The sequence below is a fragment of the Ahaetulla prasina genome, chromosome 14, assembly GCF_028640845.1.
Source record: "Ahaetulla prasina isolate Xishuangbanna chromosome 14, ASM2864084v1, whole genome shotgun sequence".
Lineage (NCBI taxonomy): Eukaryota > Metazoa > Chordata > Lepidosauria > Squamata > Colubridae > Ahaetulla > Ahaetulla prasina.
The window spans coordinates 24,544,802-24,566,534 of record NC_080552.1 but is presented as its reverse complement, the minus strand read 5'-3'; the positions used below and the strand labels follow the sequence as shown (position 1 = coordinate 24,566,534).

The window sequence follows — 21,733 nt, the reverse complement described above, 5'->3', positions numbered from 1 at the left end:
AAAGGGCATCCTGCTTCCTCAGGGAATAGGCCCCATTCACTGCGAGAATCGGTGGTAAAAGCACTTCTTCCTGCTGAAACATTGCCTAGAAGACAGCAATGCTTTGGAGAGTTCTCCAAACAGTTCAGAAAAAGCCCACTAAGATGGGAAACCACTGCTGAGAAGAGGAGCTAACTTAGAGTGGCGAGGAGGAGGAGGAGCTGGCAACCCAAGGCAAGCGGAAACCTTCCCATTGCCAATTCTCATAAGGTCTCCTTGGCCAGCTGCTCCATTGCTTTTTGTGTCTGGTTAAATTGCAGCTCCTGCAAGTCAAACTGGTTGTGTGCAAGAATCCTGTGTTCCTCATCTCCATGCAATGCAGCCAGAGGTATGAGGGAGGGGCCATGTTTGACTTCCTCTGGTGGTCAGGAGGCCTTTTTGGCCTTCTGTCAACATTCTGGTCCTTCCTTCTTGCTTAGCGTATGCAAGGCCTTTGCCAATTTTACCTTTCCTTGACACATTGCCTCTTTTTTAAGTAACAAAGATTAAATCGTGACAGGTATTCACAGTGCTTTATTCTCTTTACTAGGCCCACCCAACTTCCCTGCCATTGTGACACCAGCCGCTCACTCGGTGGCCCGCAGAAGGGCTAACAGACCTTGGCTTCTTGGACAGATAAGACATAAGCTCAACCGGGGCACAAGAGGGTCATGCTGGCAGCCTGTTAGTGCTTCTTGTAGCGGTTCTTTGGAGTTTCTCCACAGCCAGTTGTGTCGCAGGAGAGGGCGCCGGGCTTCTTCCCCAGGCCGATGCTCCCGAGCAGGTCAGGCAGCTCGTGGGTGATGGCCCTCTCGATCTTCTCCAGGAAGCAACCTCCCATGTAGCTGCACTGCTGCGCAAGCAGTTTGAAGCTGTGAATAGGGTTAACCCCAAAGAAGTCCTTGTAGGCCTCGCGGTTGGGCAGATCAAACTTGCTAACGTTGGTCTTGGCCAGGATTGATTTAAAGATGTAGAACTTGTCTGGATCCTCCACGATGTCTCTGAAGACCAGCTCTCCGTCACTGAAGAAAGTCATTTTGTCCTTATAGGTCTGCAAGTAGCGATCGACCAAAAGCGCGTGGATGCGAACCCGGATGGCGTGTTGGCGGATGAAGGCAATCTTATTTTCCAGCCGGTTCTCGATCACCTGGTTCAGGTCTTCCAGAAGGGAGATCTCCTCCTTCGAGAACAGGTCGCAGTGAGTTTCAGCCTGGTATTCCAGGGGCCAAAAGGAGCTGACGTAAACCCGGGGGGGCTCAGTAACGTTAATGAGGGGGGCCAGGCTCCAGAACAAGGCACCGTACACCCTCATGAGCTCTTGAGTAGCCAGGCTGTCCGCCTTGTTCAGAATGATCCTGATCTGGGACTCCCGCCCCTTCAGCTGGCGGAAAAGCATCTCCAGTTCCAGCCCCACATCCAATTTGGTCGGGTCAAACACCACGAAGATGAGATCGGCTCGATCGATGAACCATTGGCAGACGTCATTGAATGGGTAGCCTGCAAGAGAAGAAGGGCAAAGAACTGTGTGATCTTTGAAAGGAGGAGCTGGGGACACCTCAGCCGTGACTCCGTATCGTGGGGACAGACCAGCAAAGGGTCCTGTCTCTGAGCAATTATTTGCTGGATGCAAGAAGGAGCATTTACAAGAGGAAAAAAATAATAGCAGGTGGATTAGCCAAATTGCAAAGTCTCTCAGGCAATGGCTACGATGCTTAAATGTTTGATTATTATTTTAGGTAAGCTGTGAAAAGCTTTGAATCTTAGGATGTTCAGGGATACAAGGCTGGCCGTTGTTTAATGCCGGGAGCCGCTAAGAGCATCATTCTGGAGCTTTAGGTCTCTTCTGTTTGCTGCCTTCTAAACTGGCCCCAATACCAGCAGGGCCCTAAAGGCCAATTAGTTGCTCACTTTCATTTCCAGAAGTCCCAGTCCGGCTCCCTCTTCCAACTTGTAGGGTTCTGAGCACGGAAGAGCATCGCCTGCTTGACCCCACTTTGTGTTTTCTCTGTGTAAATAAAGCATCTGTTCCAAAATCTAAATGTTTTGCTTTGGGTACTTTTTCTATTAATGATTTGCATCCTTTTTCCCATTCAGTTTCCTTTAAGTAATATGGATACAAATGACTGAGGCAGCATTTTGCAACGATTGGGACAGAATCAACTTGTATAACAAACTGCTTCAGTCTGGCCCTGAGTGAGTTTTTAATCACCTTTTCAAAGGTGGATTGAGATGGCTTTATGTAAAGGATAACATATGGGCGGCACCTAAAATGCCAGCCAGAATAAACCATGCCTCCCAAGATCCGGAAATAGAAGACAGGGAACTCCACCTCGCTCCTGCTGCTTCCGGTTTTCAATGATGCCGGGGGTGTCCACAAAGGTGACCCTCTCCAAGAGCTTATGAGGGATCTCAATTCCGATCAGCTTCTCCAGAAAGTTCTGCCCAAACTTCTCGAGGGGAGAGAACGAGCGGGCGCTGTCTGCAGCCATTACAATCCCTTCAATGGTCTTGACTTTAGAGCCGTGCATTATGACGGTGAACTCGGAGGTGGTGGGCTCAGCCCCTGTCCATGGAGAAAGGGAAGCAAGTGCAGGTCAGCTATGTCCCCAGACGCTCCTTTGGAGGCCATTGCCTTGCAAGCAGGCGCTCTAAGAAACCCCCGGGCCAGGTTTGCAACTCCAAAAACTCAGTTGCTCTTCTAGAACTCTCTTAGGCCCATTATGAGTTTTGTTCTCTAGACCGTCCTCACAGCTTAAGAGCTAACCATCATCACATGCTTCATTTTTGCCGGCTTCCCATAAACCCAGCATGATTTGTGGTTTGCAGATCCAGGCTGGGGTCAGGAGAGCTGGGGGTGGGGAGAGAAAGAGGCATGTTGCGTAGGGGCTACTTGGGTTCTCTGTACTCCTGTCAGAGTTTCTGGGGCTGGCAGGAATTTGCCCACAGCCAAAAAATGCTGTGTGGGAAACCAAACGTTCTGGCTAGTTAATTCAGTCTGCAAATGGAGGAACCTTCTTGATCGAACCGGTTCAGAAAAAAAAGTGGTCCGAGGGGTGGGAGGAAAGAAGGGTTACTTCTGCTGCAATGAATTGGCTCCAGGCCAGAAAACCAGAAGCTTCTGAGTCTTTTGTGGGTCTGGCTGTCCCTAGAGGAGAGGGAGGAAACCTCTGTGCCCCTCCCACTAAGCTACAAGGCAAAGGTCTTTTTGGTCTGGGCAGAAGCAGAAGGGAGGAGGGGCTCAGCCAGCGCAGCAGGGGGGAGCTGGGGCTGAGTGCTTCAAACACGACAGGCAGCTGGCTGGCAAAGGGAAGGGAAGGTGCTTCCTATTGTCGCCGGCTCTGCCGGCCTCAGCCAGTATGCGCTTCCTTCCTGGATTGGACACTGGCTACTCTAGGCAGGAGACCAGCAGGACATCAGGCTACCTGTGTAGAGCTGATGGGGAGTGTCATCCAGCCCCAGAAGGTAGTTAATCATGGTGGACTTGCCAACGCTCCAGGGTCCCAAGAAGAGCACCATTGGCTTGGAAGTAATCTCTCCATCTGCAGAGGGAAAGGAAGATCAGCGATTGGAACAAAGCAGGGCCGTCTCTTGAGGCCTGAAAGTCAGCCGGGCCTTGTTTGCCTGGAGCTTGTGGGGCTTCACTGCTGCCCGCCAGGTGTCCTTGCCTTCCCCAGGGCCACTATTCCAGGCAGGGTGAAGGTGCCACAAGAGCAACACTGGGTAAAAGTGAGGAAGGCAGGGTGGGCTGGGGGTACCCCATGGATAGAGACCATCCATCAGCTCTGCAGGAAGCAACTGCTGGGCCTGGGCTGTGGGTGCAACAGCAGCCCCTCTCCACCCCTCAATGCCTGGATGCTGGAGAGCCCCCAGCCCATGAACCTCCAGGAGAGGGAGGCTGACCAGAGGGGGCAGGGGGCAGCCTTCCCTAGATCCCCTGAGCAAGTCATTTGCATTTGCTGCTGGGAGCACATCTTCATCAGGATGGCAGGGCAGCTGAGACTTGGAAAGAGTCGGGGGAACTTCTGTCCCTCCCCAAGGAAAGCCTCCCTGTGCCACATTGATTCTGCTGTGTTCCAGAACAGAAACTGGTGCACCTGACGCTAGGTTTCTGCATTAGATGCTTCCAAACTGTGCTGCAGAATCCTTCCACAGATGCCAGGGAAGAGGACCATTGCTCCTTTGCCCAGGAAGGGCTGAGGTCAGAGCAGCATAGGGGCCTTGGCAGCCATGCAGTCCTCAAGCCACCGCAATGCCCCCTCCAGGTTTTCTTTCTCCCAAGCTTCCCGTCACTGGCACAAAAAGCAAGATTGGGGGGACCTCCCTGCCCCTCACTTCCCTGGCTGCCAAGGAGAGGCAAGGGTGGCACATGTTCTCTTCCACCACAACAAGCAGGAACGTGGCTGAGCGCTGGAAGGGGGAGCAGGATGGTGCCCTTTCCTGGGTCCAGGGAACAACTGCCTGGCAGGACAGGCAGCTCTACCCACCTGTGGCTGAAGAGCCCAGGGTGCGTCCAGGGTAAGCTGTGGGGCAGGAGAGGAGGGTTGGAGAAGAGAAAAAGGAACGTGAGTAGGAAAGGGTGGGAAAGGGGAGGGTTAGTTTGGGGCAGAAAAGAATGAAAGCAGAGCTTGGACTTCCAGGGAGGGCAAGGAGCCAGGGAAGGGGCCCAGCTGCCCTCCCAGGAAGCCCCCATGGTTAGAGTTCATGCTGCAAGAAGCTGTGTCATTCCCACATGGAGATCAACTGGAAACCACCCTCCTTTGGGAAGGATGAAGGGGAGGCGCAGCCAGTCCCAGAGCACCTGAAGCCCTTGCAACAGGGCCTGGTGGGACAGAAGCCGGAGGAGCCAAGGGCTGCTGTGCCCTCGAAAAGCTACACAGCTTTGGTTCCAAAGTTTGTTTGCACTGGCCACCAGCCTTGGGGAACGGGCCAAGACCATGGCCCCCAGCAGTGCTGGCAAACCAGGCCAGGGGGTGCCGCTCCCAAAGGGCACAGCTTTGGGAAGGCGACCCCTCTGGGTCAGAATGGGCACCCCTTGGCCATGAGGAGACTTCAGCAGGCAAAGGACACCTCCGGGATTGCAGAAATACCAGGAGCCTTGCGGAAGGGGTAAATTTCACGGGGAGGGCCAGCAGTTCAATCATCCCAGCATGGAACTCTCCGTGTAGGAGAGCCAGAAAGGCCAGGGCCTTGTGGAGGAAGCAGAGAAAACCCCCAGGGTGCATTATCTTGTGGCAATGCGGCAACCCCCAGCCACCCTTGTGCATTCCTCATCCAGAGAGCACCCCACTTTTTCCTAAAACCTCTCCTTGCTCAGCCGTCTTATGCTGAACCTGCCCCCTCCTCTACCCCAATATCACCTCTGGAAGCAAGACCCTTGCAGGCAACACAACAACAGCCAGACCCACAGCCCACCTGCCTCACCTGTAATTTCATGCTGCCGAAGCTCATTGTACTTGTAGGACTGCTCCAAGGGCTTGATGGAGGAGTGATAAATTTTTCTCAGTCGCTGCAGGATGGCTGCAAGAAAGAGGCCAGGCAGGAAAAGGAAAAGTCAGCCCAGCCTGCTGCTCTAGGGCTCATGGGGCCTGCCATGCAGGGAGCCAAGGCTGCACTTGCTCCTGAGCCCTTTGGCAGCCCCTCCATTACCCCTTTGGCCCTTTCCACTCTGCAGGATAGAGTCTAGCATCCTAAGGCGGTTGAGGGGCTGGGTGGAGCTATAAGGAACCAGAAGACCTGCCCCCTGGGGGCAAAACTTTTGGTCCGGTCTGCCTAAGGGCAATGCCTCGGCATGGTTTTCCTTGCAAGGGAAAAGATTAGCGGGCAAAGGTGGCAAGGGCAATCAGGCTGGAAACCAGGGGTCTGTTTATGTGAATGCAATATAAAAGTTTGTATAGCTCCCTCACTTATCTGGGTGGATCTAAGGCTGGTGGATAGCAAGCTGAAGGTAACATAAATAGTCAAATAACATCCTTGGAACAACAGCTGCAACTGACTTAAAAGTGTGTGTGTTATCTTGAGCCATGGTCCCGCAGTGGTTAGAATGCAATATTGCAGGCTGATTCTGCCCACTGCCAGGAGTTTAATCTTGGCTGGTTCAAGGTTGACTCAGCCTTCCATCTTTCCGGGGTCAGTAAAATGAGAGCCCAGATTATTGGTGGCAAGAGGCTGACTCTGTAAACCATTCTGAGATGGCTGCAAAGCAATATGTAAGTGCTATTGCTATAGCTATCCACTGCCTTTGGTGGAGCTTTTGCGGGGTCTTTCCTGGCCAGGCGTGGAGTCCTACTGCTACCTGAGTAGTCATCTGCGGGTTTCTCTTCCTTCAGCTTCAGGGTGGTCTCGATGTGGGATCGATCCCTCTGGGCGTTCTCCACCTCTTCTGCTGAAAGAGCAAAGCAGGGGTCTCAGCCCACAAGTAACCAGAGGGAGAGCCACAGTCACGTCCAAATTGCCAAAGGAAATAAAGAGATATTTTCAACATCAGGTTCATTCACAAGAGATATTTTTCTTGTGTGGGAAAAGTGCCTTCTTTTCTCCCCGATTTCTACTGGTGCAAAAGGCCCAGCCAGGGAGCAAAATTCAGACTTCTGCCTTTGATGATGGACCAGGCAAGGAAGGGCCTCTGTCCTCGCTCGAAAGAGTAGCCAGAAAGGTTTCTGTGGCTTTAGCAGCCAGAAGGGGAAAGAGAGGCAGAGGGCAGGCCTGTGCTTCTAAGCCCCAACGGGTGTGGGGGGGGGGACAACTTGGCCAATTGTTTTGAGTCAGTCCAGACAGGGACACCCATCTATCCCTCCAGGAAGTCAATGGTACCCCTTGCTCAGCCTGGCTGCCCAGCCTTTTCTAGCTGCCAGCCTCGGGAGAGCCCTGGCCAGGGATGTTCTACTGTGAACACTGGGCATGTCTCCCAGGCAGCTTCTCCATTGATGGCTGTCTCCAGCTGCCTAACCGGCCACAGCCACAACTTGAAGACACGCTGGCTTCAGCTGCACAAACAGATGGAGCAGGAAGAAGAAGCCTTCCTTCCGACTTCCCACCTCTCCCCACTCCCCACTCAGGCTTGCTGGCATCACCTTTGCACAGCACTAACTCCTCCCTTCCAAGGCCCCCTCCTGAGAGCTCCCATGCCCGGGACTGGCTGCCTTGTGTTCTGCTTTAGCCAAACCCACCAGTGGACAAAATCAGAGGCTGCTCTCTCTGGGCAAGGTAGGACAAAAGCCCATGAAAAGAAACTGCCTAGTTCAGAGCTCAAAGGAATGAACTCGGCTGTCTGGGCTGTACAGCCTCCTTTAGACAATGTGCTCCTAAAATTACATCCTATTTAGCCTCTAAACTGCAGCAGGTTCTTCTGTGGAACTGCTTGCCTGGAGAGCTTTGTGCCATTTTGCTGCTTGTGATTAAAAACAGCAACAAATGGAGGAATTCTTGCCTGAGGGCAGGTCCTTCACCTGGCCTTGCAAGCCCAGTATTGCAATCCCATCACTCAGAAATAGTATATTCATCATCTCTAGTCCAGGATCTAAAGGAGTTAGGGATCTGCCTGGTTTAACGAGAGCCAAGACGGGTCAGGCGTCATGGACTTTGAATCTAACAGAGGTGAGAAATCAGAACTAGAGATTCCTAGCATGGAAGGGACTGTGGGTTTCCTTTCCGGAGCAGATTTCACTCCGAGGGCATCCTAGAAGACAGCCATCCACCCAGATCCAAGGACACCCGGGCTTCTGGGACCAAATTCCCCAGACCACTCAGAAATGTGGTCCCGAGCGAGACCCTCCAGGCTTTGCAGCCCTGAGTTGAAAGAGCACCAAACAAAAGGTAGAGGGATGGGCAGGGAAAATGAGGACAAGGTGAGGAGCCTTGCACTCCAGAAGCTGCCTCAGGAGTCCAGGTCAAGCCCCACCCCCACCCCCCTTGGCCTGGGAAGGTTTGACCTAGAAAGAGGGGTGAATGGCTGAGTTAGCTTTTCTCTCTCCTGCCTGTCCCGTGAGCCTGACTTCTCCTGTCTTCTTTGTTGGAATGCCAAAGAAGAAGAAGGCAGCTGGCCCAGGGAAATGGGCACAGCCAAGAAGGCTAGTCTCCTGGCCAAACAAGCCTGGTCTCTGCTGGGGGTGGCTGCTGGGTGGCACCTCCACTTCCTCTCCCTGCAGGGCATCCTCCTTGACAAAGGGCCCATTCTGCTGCTGCTCTAGGCAGGCCACCTTCTGGGCTGCCCCCATAGGAAAGAAGGTCCTCTCTTCCTTGGACTCTGCCTCATTCTCCCCTTCCCCTTGGCAGCCCCTCTACCTGGCCATCCCACCCCACCTCTGCCTCCACTGCTGGGCAGATACCACCTCTGGGTTGCTTTTTTTCTGCTGGAAGAACCTTCACTTCAGAAGCCGTTGCACCTTCTATCCCATTGCCATCTGGCTGCCCTTCGCCAAACCCCAGTCCTTCCATGGGAAGCTGGGTGGCAGCTCCAGCTCCAGCCACTGCAGCTCTTCCTTTGCTATCAGCATCTTCTGGACTCCCTGCCAGTTCCTTTGTAGCTGCTTCCTGTGTTGGATGGGCACTTGCTGCCTCCTCTGGCTCTCCCGATTCACGCACATCCTGCAGAACAGCGCTGAACGTTTCCCTGGGTTTCTCTCTTGGTGAAGGATTGCCTAAGTGCCCTTCTCCAAAGCTGCCTTCCAAATTTTTATCCACATCAGGGGAATCGGTGAAGTTATCATCCAGCTGTGCCTCAAAAGAGTGGAGAAGATCCTGAGAAATATCTTGGTTTCGTCCTGGAAGAACACCTTGGACATCTTCCTCAAAAGGAGTCTCCCTCTTCAGTGGAACCTTTTCTTCTTCACCCTGCGATCCCTCCATCCTACGTGCAGAAACCTGCTCCAGCTCTCTTGAGCTACTTCCATCTTCTTCCTGACCAGCCATCCCCTGTTCTTGGCCAAGGAACTCCCCTAGCTCCGCCACGTAAGCTCCATTCTCGTCCAAATGGCTCCTTTCTGTGCTGTCCACTTCAGGGCCTGTATCTGTGGAACCATCACCCTGAGGCTTCTCCAGGTTGCCTGAGAACTGGAGAGGGATTCCTGTCCCAGCAATGTGTCCATTGAGCAGCCTCTGCTTCTTCACTAGACTTGGGTCTCCAGGCAACAAGCCACCCTCAGCAAAGTTGGCAGAGTCTTCTGCGCCCTCCAGGGCAGAAACTTGCAGTTCTAGATAGTTAGAACATGATCAGTCAGTTTCATCTGTGCCTCAAATTGCAAATGTGCTTCTGTATGAAAAATGGAACTGGACTCAAAGGAGGCTGAAAAGGCACATTTTGAGGCTCTTCTAAAATCCATTTTCAGTCCTGACCTGACCAGCAGATTAAGAATCTACCTTGCCTAGCCTGGTCCTAGGTGCTATTGTGTGCCAACAGTTTTGCCAGGGTGAGCGTTTGTCTTGGGTAACACATGTTGCCCTTAACTACCCTACTGTCCCTTTCCGTCTAGCAAGACAGGCAGATGGGCAGAGGGAGTATCCCTGAGAGTCTTTTCAGGGGTCTTAGCCTCCTTGAGGGTCTGGCCAGGAAATACCTGCCACCTTTTTCCACCTAACTCCCTTCCTGGCTATCTTCTACTAAAAAACCCAGCAGAATAAAAAGGGGAACTGCAGGGATGTCGAGGAGAGCTTTTCCCATCCAGATTGTTGGCATGCAGAACTGCAGTTAAGAAATCCCAACCATCTGAAGACTAGCAGGGCTGGCACAGGTTAAAGAGCAATCATCTTGGCAAAGGCCCTTCTATGCCATGCAAACAGAGAAGGCAGCTCTGGAATGGGCTGACTTTCCCCCTCCCCCCCCCCAGGCAGCAGCGGTGGCCTTTCTTCTCAAGTGTCAGGGCCTGCTTGAGAAGCCCCCTTCGCCCACTCGCAGAAGCAACGCGAGGCATCTAGGGCAGGAAGAGCCTCTTTGCGGATCAAGAAGGCAAAAGTGTTGGGATCTACAAGCAGAAAGATGCCAAGGGAAGTCTCCTACATTGCTCCTGGAGAAGGAGATCCCCAAAGGAGATGCCAACTGGCTGAGGGGCACCCGAGATGTTGCTGTCATTGCTGCTTCGTGGGCTGCACGCCAGGCCTGCCAGCTGAAGAGGGGTTAGCTGGTCACCCAGGAGGGAAGCTCATGTGCCCTGCCTGGGCTTCCGAGTGTCCCTCAAGGGCCCTTTGCCTTTAGCAAAGGAAACCAGGCAGGGACTCCCTCTATGATGGGTCCAACAGAAACTGTTACACCTTGAGGCATAGACTCCCCCCTCCATCCTCAGGTAGACAGCCACATCCTACCTGCAAGGAATCCCATCACCTGCATGAGAACCAAGGCATCACAGCTAGGTGGTGCTGAAATGCATTAAAAAGCTCAGAGGGGTTTTGCCCAGTAGGGGAAGGCCGGGGGCTCTTGGGCCTTGTATTCAGGGCTTCTTGGGAGGAAAAGATCCTGGGGGGGCCGGGGGCTTCTGCCTTGTGGCTTTTGACTATGGCTTCTCCGTCTCCTAATGGAACCCCCTTTTCTTTCTAGCTGGGGAACCTGCTGAGGAGCTTCCCATGAGCGGGACCCAGTCCTTCCTCAGCTCTGCTGCCCTTGTGCTGAAAAGCCAGACAGGGCCTTTGGTCCCCCAGTGGAAAAGCCCAAAGCGCTACAGGAGGAGGCTGAAGGCCAGTGGTAGGTCGGCAGTCCCCAGGGCTTATGCAAGCAACCTCCAAGCTGACCTGCAGATGGCTCGGAGGGAGGGCCACAGTATGGCAAAGGGGCTGAAGGTGTGGAGTTTAGCACCGGCAGCTTCCTCATTGCGCTAAAAATACCCCCCAGCCCTGGGAGGTCAGTTCCGAAAATCGTTCTTGGGTGAAGCCCAGAGCCAAGAAACTCCCTCTCTCCCTCACAGCCAGCACAAACGAACATTTGCAGGCATGGCAGGCTGAAAGGAGCCACAAGGCTTACTCTGAGGAGAGGAGGAGGGGAGCCTGCCCCTGTCTCTCTTAGCGGTTGGGCAGAGGGCCATGGTTGGGCAGAGGGCCACGGTTTCCTGGGGGAGGCAGGGGGCTTCCTGCTGGGGCTGGGCAGGCGCCCATCCCTGAAACGAGTGGGGAGTCATTCCCCAAGTGCCCAAGAGGGTGGGGGAGAGATACATCTGCCCCAGAAATCCCCAATGATACTGGAGAGGCGCCTGTAGCCCATTACAGCTAGCTGGCCCTTGCATGCAAGCCTCACCTGACGCCACCACTGGGTTTTGCCAGGGACATCATCTCTGGCGCCTGTGTCTCTTGATTTTTTTTTCTGGCCACCCATCCGCACTTAGGATCAGGCCTGGAAAAGGAGCTGAGGTATCCGAACTCTGGGACCCTGACCTGCAGGGTCCTTGGCTGAGGGCTAAGCAGGCCTTAGGCAAGGCAGCAGGTGAGGGCAACCCGCTCTGCAGACACAAAGCCCAGAGCTCATCCCAAGGAGGGATCCAGGCTGCTCCCCCTTGACCTGCAGCAAAAGGTCTGCCCGCTGCCCTGGGAAGACTAAGGAAGTCACCAGCTGAGAGCTGGTGAGGGCAAGGCTGGATCTGTGCTGACCGCACCAGTCCAAGCAGCGTCATGCCTGCTAAGGCTGAGGGCCACAGCTGCCCTCCGTCTGGCCAGCCTTAAGGGTGCCAGTGGCGGGATGTAACCCAGAGGAACAGGCAAGCACCAAGCAGGGCAGAGCAAATTGCATGGCAGACAGGGCAATCCTGGCCAAGCAACCTGGCCTGGAGGGGGGGGTTGTTCCAAGGGGAGAAGCAGCTAAATAGGAGGGGCCTCACGCCAAGGGTGAGCCTTTGGACCTTTCCCCTGAGCAAGCCATTGCCCCCAAGGAACCCTCCCTCAGCTGAGCTCCGGGGGCCTGAGAAGGAAGGGATGCCAGTCTCTGCCTCAAGCAGCCCCGGCTGGGCAGCCCAGCCAGCCTGTCTCAAGGGTGCCCTCTGATGGCCAGATTGAGAAGAGCTTGACGGGCTCGCCAGAGAAGCGTTGTTCTGGTTTTCTTTTACAACTCCTGAGAAAAAGGGAGACACGCCTGCTTTTCTAGCCTTCACCCGAGGAGAGAAAAAGACCAGTTCCTCGCTCACCCCCCTGCCCGTGCCTGTTCTGGATAGGTTCGCAATAGGAAGGGGTGAGCAAAGCCCCTAATGCACTGTTGTGGGAAGAGAGAAGCGCTGCCCCATCTCTACACACATACATACACGGGCCCTCCTAGCTGCTGCTCAGTTGGTTTAGAGACCTTTGGGAGTTCCTTTAGGGCACACGGAGCCAAGCAGGGTCCCTGGCAAGTGGCTGGGCTGAGCGAGGACCTCTATGGAGGAGACCCAGCCTGCCCCCCATCCCAGCCTCCTGGTCCAGACTAGTGGGCGCTTCCTGGTTTGCAACCAGCCGGCCTGAGGGCTGACCCCCCTCCCAAGCAGATGCCAACCAGAGGAAACACACACTGATGAGATTGCCAAGGAAAGCAAGTGCACCCGCCCCCCGAAATTTGCTCAGCGCAGCAAGGGCAACAGAAGTGCTTCATACTCTGCCTGGAGCTCCTGAAGAGAGCCAGGCGGGAAGTGACTGTCAACAAATATTTGGCCAGGCCCAGCAACCTTTTGCCTTCCCCACGAACTCGCTCAGAGACATAACACTTTTCTCCTGGACCTCCCCAGGCGCATGCCTGACCGTGCCATTAATTCAGACCTGCTTCCAGTACTGGGATTCAGGTAAAGCCCTGTGAGCAACAACTCAATGCCATCAAAAAATGATTTTCCAGGTCACAGAATGCCTGCCCCCCAGCACTGTGCTAGACCTGCACTGCTCCTATGGGCAAAGGAACCCATGGGAGTTCTACATGCAGCTCTGGAGCAGGAAGGGCATCTGGTCCATTTAGAGCCCACCCTTGGTTACCATGTGCCCCATCCAGGGTCGGGAGAGATTCTGGCTTGCCCCTTCTGGGGGCATCCACCGTGGAAGCTGGGAAAGGGGACCTACCCCCCTTTTTCCCAGACCCACAGGGGTGTCCTGCTGCTGGGAAGGAAGGAAAGGGAAAGGGAGGGAGGAGGAGGAGGAAAGGAACCCTCAGCCCTGCTTGTCCATCTCCCTTTTGTTCTGGGAATGATAAAAAAAATGGCCTTAAAAGGCTACAGCTAGTCCAGAGCGCCTGTGACAGTTTGAGAAGGCAGCAGCTGAGCTGATGAGGGCAACGGGGAAGGCGGGAGGGGCTCCACAGGCTTCAGGGCTCCAGTTACACGCCTGTTTCCATACTTAGCTCCGGGAGGCAGCTGGGAGACAGCGCCCAGCCAGCAGAACCAAATTAACTCAAGGGCATCCAAGGGGAAGGCATTGGATGCCACATAGTTCTGTCCAGGGGCCCCGAACAGGCAGTGGAAAGCCTTGGTGGGAGGGGCAGCCCTGGGGCCCTTAAGACACAGGGGATCCCTGGGGTAAGAGGTTTCCAAGCGCAGGAGAGCAGGGTGTTCCCAACACGGCATCTACAGACCTCCCGGCCCAGCTGCTCTTCTGGCTCCCCTCAGCCCCACGACTGCCCTCTCCGGGTACCCCAAGGCTGCCACCCCCCATGTTGTCTGCAATAGGCCTGGCATGCTGGCCCTTCGCATGAGTTCTGGGTCTTTGGGAACAAGGGACCCTACCTGCCGCCCTGAAGAGAACAACTGGTGCCAGGCAGAAACAGAAGAGCCTCAGCGCTGCCATGCTGGCTGCCAGGAGCCTTTTCCCCTTCCTCCGCACTATTTATACCAGGGCAGGCTCTGGAGAAGCAGGTGGCCGCTTGGCCGCAGGGCCCACGCAGGCGATGGTGCCGATGCTGGACTACTGGAGGCCCCTCCCCACCCGGCCTCTTCACTAACCCAGAGGCAGCTGCTAAGGGGGGAAGAGGAGGGGCATTAAGGCAGCTGCTGCCCAGGGTGAGCCCAGAGCCAAGGTCCCAGAGGACGGGCCGTGGGGGAGGAGGGGCAGGGACCAGCTCTTTCTGCCCAGGGCCCCAGCAGGAGCAGGCTCTCCTGCCTTGGCACAGCATTCTCAGGTGATCTGTATGGCCACGGAGGAGCTGGGCAGCCCTCCCAGCCTGCAAAATGCCTCAAAGGGGGCGGTGTATGAAACTGGTAGCCTTTGGAGCAAGAACAGCAAAGTGGTGGGCACAAGAGAAAGGGCACTCGCAAGAAACCTCGGCAGAGTATGCCTGCAGGGATCAGCATAATGCTGGATCTGGGAACTAGCAACCCATGCCAAAAAGTTGCCAACCAACCTTCTGCACAACTTGCAGAAAAGGCAGGCGGGGGTGGACAGGGGGAGACTGAGCTGCCCCAAAGATTGGAGACCCCATGAAGTAGGCAGCTTCCATGTTTCAGCTTTTGCACCCACCTGTGTGATCAGCCATCCCCAAATCCCCGGAGTGGTCCTTCCCGAGGGAAAATGGGGAGGGATTAACTGATCCCAGCCACTTGATGCCACCACATGGGCAAAACCCATCCTGCCACTATCCTCTTGGTCCACAAAGGGGAGGGGCAAACACAAGCTCCCTCTGCTGGGCAACACAGAAACTGCAAGCAAGGGAAGGCAGGCACTGGGAACTGAATTCCAGAACATGGAGAAAGTGGGGCGGGGGTCCGTGGCCCACTCCTCATGCAGTTCCTGGCCTGGGAACAGCAACCTTTGCTTATAGTGAACCTTGTTCCTCTTCTGGTACACAGTTGAAGCCCCTCCCACAAATTTCTTGCCTGTCCTCCAACATTAGCCAGAGACTAAACAAGACATATAAAAAACAAAGTACAAACTTTATTTTGTTTCTTTACAAAGGCACAAGCCTCATTTTTCCACTTTCTTAACAAAATATAATAGCATCTCAATGAACACAAAGACCCAAAACTTGTAAAAAAAAAAAGAACAAAAAAAACCCATATAAAAATATGAAAGAACAAAAGAACAGCTGTGGCTGGGGGGGAACCTACCAAAAGCAACCAGCACGAAAAAGCCCTGACCAAGACCTCTGTCCAAATGGGCGGCGGGGGTGGGGAGGAGGAAGAGATGGGGAGGCACAGTATGCAACGACAGCAACCGCCACGGAGCAGGGCCGCTTTTTGCGGATCCAATCAACCCACAGAACGGACTTAAGTGCTTCCAAGAATGAAACCACCCAGAGGAGAGGCCGGGGTCAATGCTCTCTGCCAGGCTCTGAAAAGGCCCCCAAGTCTGAACCATCCCCCGAGAATGGAGGGGCCCCCAGGGGTCTCCCTGTACCAAGAGGTGTGCCAGGAGGACCAATGAGGCAGAGACAACCCCGAGGCCTATCACCACCAGCCTTCTCCCTGGAGCTTTTAGAAGGCCTCGGGGGTTCCTTCGCCCCTCCAAGGGCCAGGAGCAAGGCCAGAGAGGGACAAGGCCCCTAAGAACACCTCCCACGGCCGGAGGTGCCAGAGAAAATCCATCCTTTAAGCTGGGAGTCTGCCCAGCTCTGTCCTGGAAGAGCCTGGCCGCTCGCAGCTTGCCGTCTCTTCCCCAGCTGCTTCAAGCTGGAGAGCCCAATGTCCAGCTCATCCCCGTCCTAATGCTCTCACTTACAGTATTGAAAGGTCACAAAATAGACCCAAATGTTGTGGTATTTTGTAAAAATTTCATCACATTTCCTGAAGTTCCCTCGCCCCCACCCTGCTCGCCTTCCCACTGCCAGGCAGAGGTCAGGGCATCCCGGCCTTGCTGTGTTCCATGGAATCGTTGTCCTCCGCCTCCAGGTCAGAGGCCGTGTCCGAGTTTGAGGGGTCCAGGCTGGCCCGGGCAGGGGTTACAATGACTGCACCCCGGCGCTGCTCTTCCTCCTCCAGCAGCTGTTTTTCCTGAGTCCCCTCAATGTGCTGGATTGCCTGGGGGAAGATGGCACAGTAAATGCCGGTGGGCTCTCTGCCCAAAGACTGACCGACAGCCTTCTGCTGGGTCCTTCCTGCCCTGGGATTGGCTGCCTGCCGCTTGGAGCAAGCCAAGGACCTTTTTGGTGGCCATGTCGGGACCCTGCAGAGGCCAAGAGGACAGCACCCGTATTTCTACCCAACTTGGAGGAACCCATCAGGGACAAAACAGTGTGCCAGGACTGGTCAGAAGGAAGCTGCAGATTCTGAAAGAGACGGGCAAGGACCTGACCCTGAGCTGCCACTGGGACAGATGCCAGTTTCAAAGGGAATTTCCCTGGAGGCCCTCTTCTCCTCCAAGGGGCTCAAGTGTAGCCAGGCAAAGAAGGGGGATGAAACCAGGGGCGCTGTTCTCAGGGAGCGCAGCAGAACCATATAGTGAGGCTGGTAGCTACTCGTGGGGGCATCCGCAGGGGCCTGTTCCATGGAGGGGGCCACTTCCCAGCCTCTCTGAAGGAGGCCAAGTCCCCCTTCCTTTCTCCAGGTCAGGAACTGCTGCATCCTGCTCTCACCTGAACGATTGTGTCCAGGTTCTGCCTGGATGTTGAGATAGTGTTGATCACTGAGGAGGGCCCCATGGTTACCACGGTGACATGGTGTGAAGGCGGAGGTGGTGCAGGCACAATCACCGTTGGGTGCTGGGTGGGTGCTGGGGGGCCATGAGCAGGCAGGAGCTGGTGAGAGGAGAGAAGGACACCTGGCACACCGCACCAACCGCATGGAACAGCGGGGCTCCCATACCGGAAGGCCACCCTGGGCCTGAGAGTGAGTCACGGGGAGGCAGCAGCCGGAAGACCCTGGGACAACTCAAGCCTTGTCGTGCCCTGGTGGATCTGAGAGCCCACCCTTTCCAGCCTTTCTCCTCAATACCAGACCGCAGAAGCCCTGAGCCACACCTGGAACCTCAAGGATGAAGTCCCCCCTTTCCAGGGCCACAAAAAACTAGAAGTGCGTGTGAATGGAGAAGCCTCTATAGATGCTTCTGAACCAACAAGGCGGGCGCTGTAGCCACCCTCAACTTTTCAGTGAGGCCTGCTTTTGGGCATAGCCATCTTAGCTGGATACCCCAACTTTGTTTTCCTAACCCAAGATATGCCACCCTCCCCTGCGCATCTGCTGGGGATGGTTAGGCAGTGATGCAGCTTCCTGTTGTCCATGGCCCAGAAATGGCACAACCCTGTTTGCAAAAGGCCAGGAGGGGGACTGACTGAGCCATGCGCTCACCCTGCCAAAGCTCTGCTGCCCAGGTGTCTCTGGGTGCTGTGGCCTCACCTGTTCCTGCTGCTGGAGCTGCACCTGTTGAGCAATCACCTTCAACTTCTCCGGGTACAAGTGAGCCTCCAAAGAGCGCACCTATCAGCCAGCCAGAGAAAGACCTGGTCACCCTCCACAATGGACAAGGGAGGCTTTGTGTGCAGAAGGGGCCTCTGGCTGCTCGCCCTGTCCCCCAGCCCCCTGGGGCATCTCTTCACTGGTACATTGCCCAGAAAACCTCCAGTGAGCCAGTCGCCAAACCCGCAGGGCACACCTGCTCCTCCAGCATCATCCGGACCGAGCGCTCCTTGTCTAGTTGCTGCCTGAGCTCGATCATCTCCCGACGCAAGTCCTCAGCCTTCTCATCCTCCCAGATGTCCGGTGACCCTATGCCTTCGTCCTTGTCCTCTGCTCGCCGCCGCTTTGGGGAGGATCCGCTGAACTCCTGCCAAAAAGGCCCAGATTGAAGGGGTGTGTGCAAGAGCCAGAGGGGAAAAGAGTGCCCCTCCCAGCCAAGGCCTCCGTGGCGCCCACCTGGATGAAGCGCTTGAGTTGAGCGTTCTGCTGCAGCAGCCGCGTCTTCTCCTGCTCCAGAGAAAAGATATACTCCGCCGTCTGCTGGAGGATCGCTGCCTGACCAAAGAAGAGACAAGCAGAGAACTCCAGAGGGTGCAGACCTGGCAGCCCCCTCCCCCCAAAAGGCAAGGCAGCCAGCCCCTCTGCTCAACCAACTTCCCCTCCCATGCTCTGCTCCCCGAGGCTCCCTGTATTGCCATGGTTTTCAGCAGCTGACTGTATGTACCCCATTGCTCCCCAGGGACCAGCCCCCACCCCCTTTCTCCCCTGGGTCCTCCCTTTCAGCTGCAGCATTCAACCTGCGGAGGCTCCTCAGCCCATTGCCCCCCCATCTTTTTTTCCTAAGCATGATGCCCCAAGGCCTTTGCTCCCCAGTCCTGGTGAGTTGGCCCCCACCCGCCACCAGGGCCTGACAGGGACTTGCTCGACCCCCTGCCGACCCCACTACTGCAGTTTTGCTGGCGACCTCCGATCAGTGGGGAGATTCAGCTTCTCACCTTGCTGAGCTTCTCCCCGTCCGTGTGTGGGATGAGAGTTTTCAGGGACTGAAATCCTGCATTGATGCTCTGCATGCGCCTTCGCTCGTTGCTGTTGGCGATCTCCCTGCGTATCCGTCGTTCCTGGTCCCTCTGCGTCTCTGGGGTCAGGGGGATGTTGGCCAGGCTGCAGCAGATGAGCACAGGTTAGAGACGGGGCCCTCGTGGCTCCCCCAGCCAGTGGCCAGCCCTAGTGCCCAGCAGCCTCTCTTGGCCACTCCTGACTCCCTCCCTCCCAGGGGGGCTCCTTAGGATTCCTTCATAGTGCAGAGTACAGCCCCGCAACTCCGGCACACCAGTCTGTGGTGCCCAGGAAGGTTCTCTCTGGTAGCTGCTTCAGAGATGCCCTGCGATCCAGGGAGGAGGCATACAGGGCAGCTCTATTTAAGGGGGTTTACGAGGAGCTTCTCACTGCTGGCAAAAGGGCAGCTCAAGCCCCTCGAAACAACCCAGAGGCCCTTTGGGGAGGGGGGGGTGCTGGTGCCTGCTGTCCCTTTGTTGTCATGGTGGGGCTTTCAAGAACCTCAACAAATTGCTGCGCTTAAGCACTTTCCAATCCATTTTATGTCTTTGACCGTTTTCCAGGCCACACGTGACCCTCCTGTCAAGCTAAAATGTCTTGCCTGCGGTTACATTTCCAGCAGCATTTCCACACTAAGGAGACCCAGAGGGGCCCAATTAGCCCCGAACTTCACCCACGACCACCCAGGCGAGATGATGGCTGCGGGGGCCCCCTCGACGCATCAGTGGACTTTGGCATAACGGAGAAGCAGGCCCGGCTACGTGGCCCTTGTGTTGCGTGAAAAGGTGCAGTCACGGAGCACCGGGGCGCCTACCGCGCGCTTCGGCTGCCCTTGCGGAAGACCAGCGGGCACCGCGGGGCCCTCAGGGAAAAGGCCGCCTCGCATGCCGGCGGGGATGGGAGAGGCGTCCCCTGGCGAGCAGAAGCGGGAAAAGCCGCTCCCGGATCGGGGCTTCTTTGGAGCGGCCCGCAGAGGCGCCCGCGGCCTGCCCGGCCCCGCGTAGCGCCCCACGTGGAGGTCGCCTTCCAGCCCAGCTGGCATGGGGCGGACACACCGAGGGGGGCCGCGGCGCCGCGCTTGCTTTACCCGCACTGCCAGGCGGGCTGCTGGGCACAAAGAGCGGCGCCCCGGCCGGCACGTGCAGCGGCGGGCAGCCTTTGTGCGAGGCAGCGGCGGCGCGGCGTGGCCGGCCGAGCCCGGCACTACATGTCCCGGCAGCCCGCGGCGGCAAGGCCCGCCCCTTCGGAGGCTGCACAGTCACGGCCAGGCCCGGCCGCCTCGCTGCCAGTAAACACGCGGCGGGCTGGGAGAGGCCCGCCGGGTCGCGCGGACTCGCGGGGGTCGGAGCAAAGCGGGTCCCGTAGCGCCCCGCCGCCCGTCCCCGCTCCCTCGGGGGCCGCCCGGGCCGGAAAATCGCCGCTCGCCGCGCTCCAGCAAACAGACCCACGTGCTCGGCCGCCGCCATCCCCGTCCCTCCCGCGCTCCGCGGTGGCCCGGCGCCACAGCCCGGCCGCCCGCCAGCCCGGCGCGCGCACCCACCCACCTGCACAGCCCGCCGATGACCTCCTTCTCGGTCTTCCTGAAGTGCTGCAGCGGGGGCACCTTCTGCGCGGGCACCACGAAGTACTCCATGCCCGGCCGGGATCGGGGCCGGCGCGGGGCGGCGAGCGCGAGGGGCGGGGGGGCGGGCGGCCGGCGAGCACGCGTCCGCCGGTCCCGCGGTGCGTCTCCGGCTCTGGCCCTGCGCGTGTCTGCTCAAGGCGGGAAACAGCTGGGCGAGCGCAGCGCTGCCTCCCTCCCGCCCGCCTCCCTCCCTCCCTCCGCCGGCGCCGCCTCCGCCAGCCACCGGCCCATGTAAACAAAGGGCGATTCGCCGCGGTTGCCGCGCCGCCCTGAGCAGCAGTGCCGGCCGGCAGAGCCGCCGAGGAAAGCCCCGGCCCGAGCGCTCCGCTGACCGGGCGCTCGGAACTCGCGGCGGGCGGTCCGGGGCTCTTGGCGGCCCCCAGGTGGGAGTCTGCGAGGGGGGCGAAGTGGCTGAGCCTCTCCTGCCTTCCCGAGGGCCGTTCGCTCTGGAGGGGAGGAGGAAGAGCCCGGCCTCTCCCCGCCAGGATGGCCTAGCTGCCTTGCTCCCCAGAGCAGCTGCCAGGGCGGGCATCTCCAGGGGGAACCAGCGAGAAATGGGGTGGGGGAGGCTCCCCGACTGACGCGAAGGCTGTGGCACAGGCGAGGTGGGGGCATGCAGAGCCAGGCCAGGTGCCCCCGTGGAAGCCTTATTTTGGCCAAGTAGGGATGCTGGGATTTGTAGTCCCACACAGCTGACGGGACATGGACCAGAGGTCTGCCTTGACTGGAACTTGCAACGGGACCAGTTTAAGGAGTGGGTCAGGGCAAGCCCCACCTACGGCATTGTGCCGGGCAAGCCAAGCTCTGGAGTAGCATCCAAGCACTGCCCAAGGCCAGCCACCCAAGCACTGGAGAAGCCTGGCTACACTCTACCTGCTTGCTGGTGGCTGGCCCTTGACATACTGGGCAATGCCTGCCATAGGGCCACCCTTCTTGCTGAGGGGCCTCTTGCCGTTTTAGGCTTAATTTTTATTTATTTATTTATTTATTTAATTTATATACCGCCCTTCTCCCGAAGGACTCAGGGCAGTTCACAGCCAAATAAAAACAGATTACACAAAAATTAAAAGCAATTTAAAAATCTAATTCAATTAAGCTGAAGCAAAAATTTAGAACTATAATTTTAATAAAACCCATCTTAAAATTAGTTTAGTTTAGTTTAGTTTAGTTTTATTAGATTTTTATACCGCCCTTCTCCCGAAGGACTCAGGGCGGTGTACAGCCGAAATAAAATACAGAGTATATACAATTAAAAGAAATTAAAAGAAACTATTAATAAATGGCCGATAATTTAAAAATTAAAAAATTTACAAATGTTTAAAATCTCTAAAACCCCAATTTAAAATCACTATTTATGCCAGTCCTGCTTGAATAAATAAGTATGTTTTTAGCTCACGACGGAAGGTCCAAGATCAGGAACTTGACGAAGCCAGGGGAGTTCGTTCCAGAGCGTCGGTGCTCCCACAGAGAAGGCCCTACCCCTGGGAGCCGCCAGCCGACATTGTTTGGCGGACGGCACCCTGAGAAGGCCCTCTCTGTGAGAGCGTACGGGTCGATGGGAGGCATACGGTAACAGCAGGCGGTCTCGTAAGTACCCGGGTCCTAAGCCATGGAGCGCTTTAAAGGTGGTAACCAGGATCTTGAAGCGCACCCGAAAGACCACAGGAAGCCAGTGCAAGCCGTGCAGTAGTGGTGTTACGTGGGAGCCTCGAGCGGCTCCCATTACCACTCGCGCAGCTGCATTCTGGACTAACTGCAGCCTCCGGGTGCACCTCAAGGGCAGCCCCAT

General features: G+C 56.4%; 2 protein-coding genes across 18 annotated transcripts; both read right to left on the bottom strand.

Moving 5' to 3' along the window:
- Positions 1–532: 532 nt before the first annotated feature.
- Positions 533–13,858, bottom strand: SRL (sarcalumenin). 14 transcript variants are annotated; one of them, XM_058157323.1, is made up of 8 exons: positions 13,665–13,858; positions 8,346–9,206; positions 6,308–6,400; positions 5,440–5,535; positions 4,503–4,538; positions 3,441–3,557; positions 2,348–2,581; positions 533–1,515 (listed from the first exon to the last, which is right to left on the bottom strand). In XM_058157323.1, exons 1-8 carry the CDS (start codon positions 13,723–13,725, stop codon positions 704–706), a joined length of 2,310 nt encoding a protein of 769 aa, XP_058013306.1. In that variant the 5' UTR covers positions 13,726–13,858; the 3' UTR covers positions 533–703. The 14 variants fall into 14 exon arrangements, with proteins under 14 accessions (XP_058013306.1, XP_058013307.1, XP_058013308.1 ...); XM_058157324.1 differs by having other exon boundaries at positions 6,311–6,400; XM_058157325.1 differs by having other exon boundaries at positions 6,308–6,397.
- Positions 13,859–14,788: 930 nt separating this feature from the next.
- Positions 14,789–21,320, bottom strand: TFAP4 (transcription factor AP-4). 4 transcript variants are annotated; one of them, XM_058157734.1, is made up of 7 exons: positions 19,865–21,320; positions 18,260–18,425; positions 17,721–17,815; positions 17,461–17,631; positions 17,205–17,285; positions 16,445–16,606; positions 14,789–15,890 (listed from the first exon to the last, which is right to left on the bottom strand). In XM_058157734.1, the coding sequence occupies exons 1-7, from the start codon at positions 20,474–20,476 to the stop codon at positions 15,708–15,710; spliced, it is 1,470 nt and encodes a 489-aa protein (XP_058013717.1). In that variant the 5' UTR covers positions 20,477–21,320; the 3' UTR covers positions 14,789–15,707. The 4 variants fall into 4 exon arrangements, with proteins under 4 accessions (XP_058013717.1, XP_058013719.1, XP_058013720.1 ...); XM_058157736.1 differs by having other exon boundaries at positions 17,721–17,819; positions 19,865–20,069; XM_058157737.1 differs by lacking the exon at positions 19,865–21,320 and adding an exon at positions 19,408–19,743 and having other exon boundaries at positions 17,721–17,819.
- Between the last annotated feature and the right edge of the window lie 413 nt (positions 21,321–21,733).